Source organism: Stegastes partitus, unplaced genomic scaffold, assembly GCF_000690725.1.
Source record: "Stegastes partitus isolate 25-593 unplaced genomic scaffold, Stegastes_partitus-1.0.2 Scaffold1681, whole genome shotgun sequence".
In the NCBI taxonomy this organism is placed as follows: domain Eukaryota; kingdom Metazoa; phylum Chordata; class Actinopteri; family Pomacentridae; genus Stegastes; species Stegastes partitus.
The window spans coordinates 140,962-144,027 of record NW_007579412.1 but is presented as its reverse complement, the minus strand read 5'-3'; the positions used below and the strand labels follow the sequence as shown (position 1 = coordinate 144,027).

The following is a 3,066-nucleotide window of genomic DNA, read 5'->3' as shown; positions in this document are numbered from 1 at the left end:
AATTTGGCTTTTTTTAAATGAAAAATGATGAATAAAATAGTTTAAGTGCTGAAACATGGCCTTTATGATATTTTAGGCTGCTTGTTTCTGACAAGGTGAGAGCAGAGAAGTGTTTATTTCTATAACTGGCGTTGTTGTATAGGGATCTGTATTCAATCTGAGATGTAAGAGTTTCATTAGTGAGTTCTAACGGAGCCATAATTCAGTGTTGAAAAGTAATAAAAGTAAAAGAATCAGACTGAACTTCCTGCTCTGTGTCTCAGCTCCTCTTTTCTACCGACCACCTGAGTGGCTCCACCTCAGACTGAAGGCCCCCCATCAGAGCAGCTCGTGTACCTGCCACATGCTGAGGCTTCATAGGGCCCGTCTTCATCAGGAAGGGTTCTCCTCCCTCGAAGGCCAGGATGGGTTCTCCCACCATCCCGCTCTGCTGCGGACCGGCGTTTCCGCCGCCGCTGTTCAGCTGGATGATCTCCTCGAAGTCCGCCGACTCCCCGTTGGCTGAGACGCCGTTCTGGTGCGAGCTGGGCTGGACCCCGTTCACGACGAGGCCGGAGACGCCTGCAGGGGGACCCTGAGGGTTTCCAGGAGCTGCAGGAAGACCAGCGGGTTAATGACCACGTTCTACAAGCCGGAGGCAGAACCAACAAACATCTGGATCACTGCAGTCACAGCATCAGTGTAATGGTTTATCTTCAGAGTCTACAGATGGTTCTGGTGTGTTCTGGAGGTCCAACGGTCCTTCCATCGTCTAGAACTGGTTCTGACCAACCACCATCACACATGCTGGTATGAGCCTGGAAAGTTTACCCAGAATGCACTTTGTAAAGTTTCCTCTGGTGAAGGATCAGAACCAGAACCACATTCGGGTCGTTCTGGATACGTTTGAGGTTGGTCGGATGAGTTCTGAATAATTTTGGACACATCTGAAATGACTTTGGTCATTTTTTTGGTCACGTTGGTCCATTTTTAACTCGTTTAAAACATGTTGTGAACAAATTCAGACAGTTTTTTAATTCTATTGGTGAAGTTTTCACTCACTGTGGAAACATTTCTGGACCTTATGAGTAAGTTTTTAGTATTTCTGCAGAATTTTTGAGTCATTGTGTGAAACTTTCTGCCATTTTGAAAAGATTTTAAGACAAACTGAACCAGAACCACATCCAGGGTACCAATGATTGTTTCTATGACTCTGTGTCATAGACATTAACCTGGTACCACTATGAGACATCCCATAATACTGATGCTACCAGCTGCTGGACTGTTTTCGAGTTATTTTGGTCAAGTTTTTAGTCATTGTGGAAACGTTTCCAGGCGTTCTGTTCAAGTTTGAGGTATTTTGGAGAAATTCTGAGTCATTTTGGGCATTTTTCTGCCATTTTGGACGAATTTTAGGGAAACTTGGGATACGTTTGAGGTCTTTTACACAATCTTTAGCTCATTTTAAACATTTTCTTTAAGTTATTTTGGACAAACAACAAAAACCAGGTCCAGTGTTCAGACTGAGACACCAGGATGGATCTAGAACTGATCTGGTGTCAGGTTCTAGCAGAACCCAGATGTGTTCTTCCTCCTAAATGTCATGTGTCTGTTTGCTGTACTGATGAAGTTCTGAGGCTCAGAACTGATGGAAAAAGTCCATTAAAGTGATCAATCTGGACCCTCCTCTGTGGACTTGAAGGACCTGGACCTATTCACAGTGTGAAGGTAGAACTCTGGTCAGTGGATAAAGTCCGACATGAGGGGTGAGCGGTACCTTTGCTGAGCTCTGTGTCNTTTTTTTTTACATGAGTTTGCAGCAGCGTTGCTCCTCTTGCTGCCCTCTGATGCTGCGGATGTGAGTTCAGTTTAACACTGGTTGTTTTGGCACGCCGTTGATAAGCCGCTGTGGTGGCATGAATCTCGTAGCTGAGCAGAGACGTAAGGCTCCGGGGATGTGTGGCCGACTCACAGGACCTCTGCAAGACAAGGACAGCACCGGGACCGAGGGTTAGACAGAGCACGGCGCCGTCTTTGGTTCTGATTCTGACCGGGGCGGCCGCCGGACAGACGCTTAAACAGAAGTAAATCTTCATGCAATCGTAATTAAGTGACACTACTTTTCATGGAAGAGTCAATTCTTTGTAAATTCATGTTGGAAATGAATCACGATTCAAAAAAGGGGAAAAGTTCCTGCTGCAGGTGAACGATGAGCAACAACCGCTCAAATTCAAAGAGTTCTTCTGCACAAATTTGTCAGTTTTCTGCATAAATTCATGCCAAAAATGATTAAAAACAAACTAAAATAACTCAGATATTCATGTCTCAGAAGCTGAATTTATGAAATATTTTGCATTTATTAAAGAAAACTGTGATTAAATTTATATAATCTACAACAAGACGAGCAAAAATTAATTAAAAACAGTTAAAAAATAACCTACAGTAATTAGAATCTTCACATCTCAGAATCTGGATGAATCTCGTAATGAATGAAAAATACTTTATTCATCCCAGAAGGGAAATTCAATAAATAATGATAATGTATATATGATGTATATATAATAATAATGACGATGGTAATCAAAATAGTTTAATGTACAAGACGACATGATGTTTATCAAAAATATGTAACAGAGCATCAAACAGTGAAACTCCTGCTTCCAGAGTGTTTATCTGCATCAGCTCATGTCAAAAATGCTAAACAACAACAACAAACAAATAAAAGAATCAACATATTCACATCTAAGAAGCTGAATTCATTAAATATTTTGCTTTTTCTTTAATAATTATCATGAATAAAATAGAATCTACGACCAAATGAGCCTTAAGTGACATTATTTTGTAGAAATCTGTCTTTTTTGTAAGTTCTTGTTCAAAAACTCAGATTAAATTGACCCTGATTTAATGTTTACAGGAACAAAAGAGGAAACTTGGGCTCTGTTGACCCACATGGTCACAGATATCGTCCCCCAGCAGGTTCTGAGCATCAAATACTCAACCTCCAGCATGAATTTTATGAACCATTTTGAGCCTTTTCAGCATCAATTCCTGCTGAAAATGACTCAAAACAAACAAAAATAACTCAAA

At 41.1% G+C, this 3,066-nt stretch overlaps 1 protein-coding gene across 1 annotated transcript in view; it reads right to left on the bottom strand.

The window, feature by feature from the left end:
• Window positions 1-72: 72 nt before the first annotated feature.
• The window catches only part of map7d1b (MAP7 domain containing 1b), a 55,109-nt gene continuing 52,115 nt past the window's right edge, over window positions 73-3,066 (bottom strand). Inside the window, exon 16 of the mRNA XM_008301525.1 lies at window positions 73-591. Coding sequence (XP_008299747.1) covers window positions 260-591 — 332 coding nt within the window. The 3' untranslated portion in view covers window positions 73-259. The remainder of the gene's footprint in view (window positions 592-3,066) is intronic.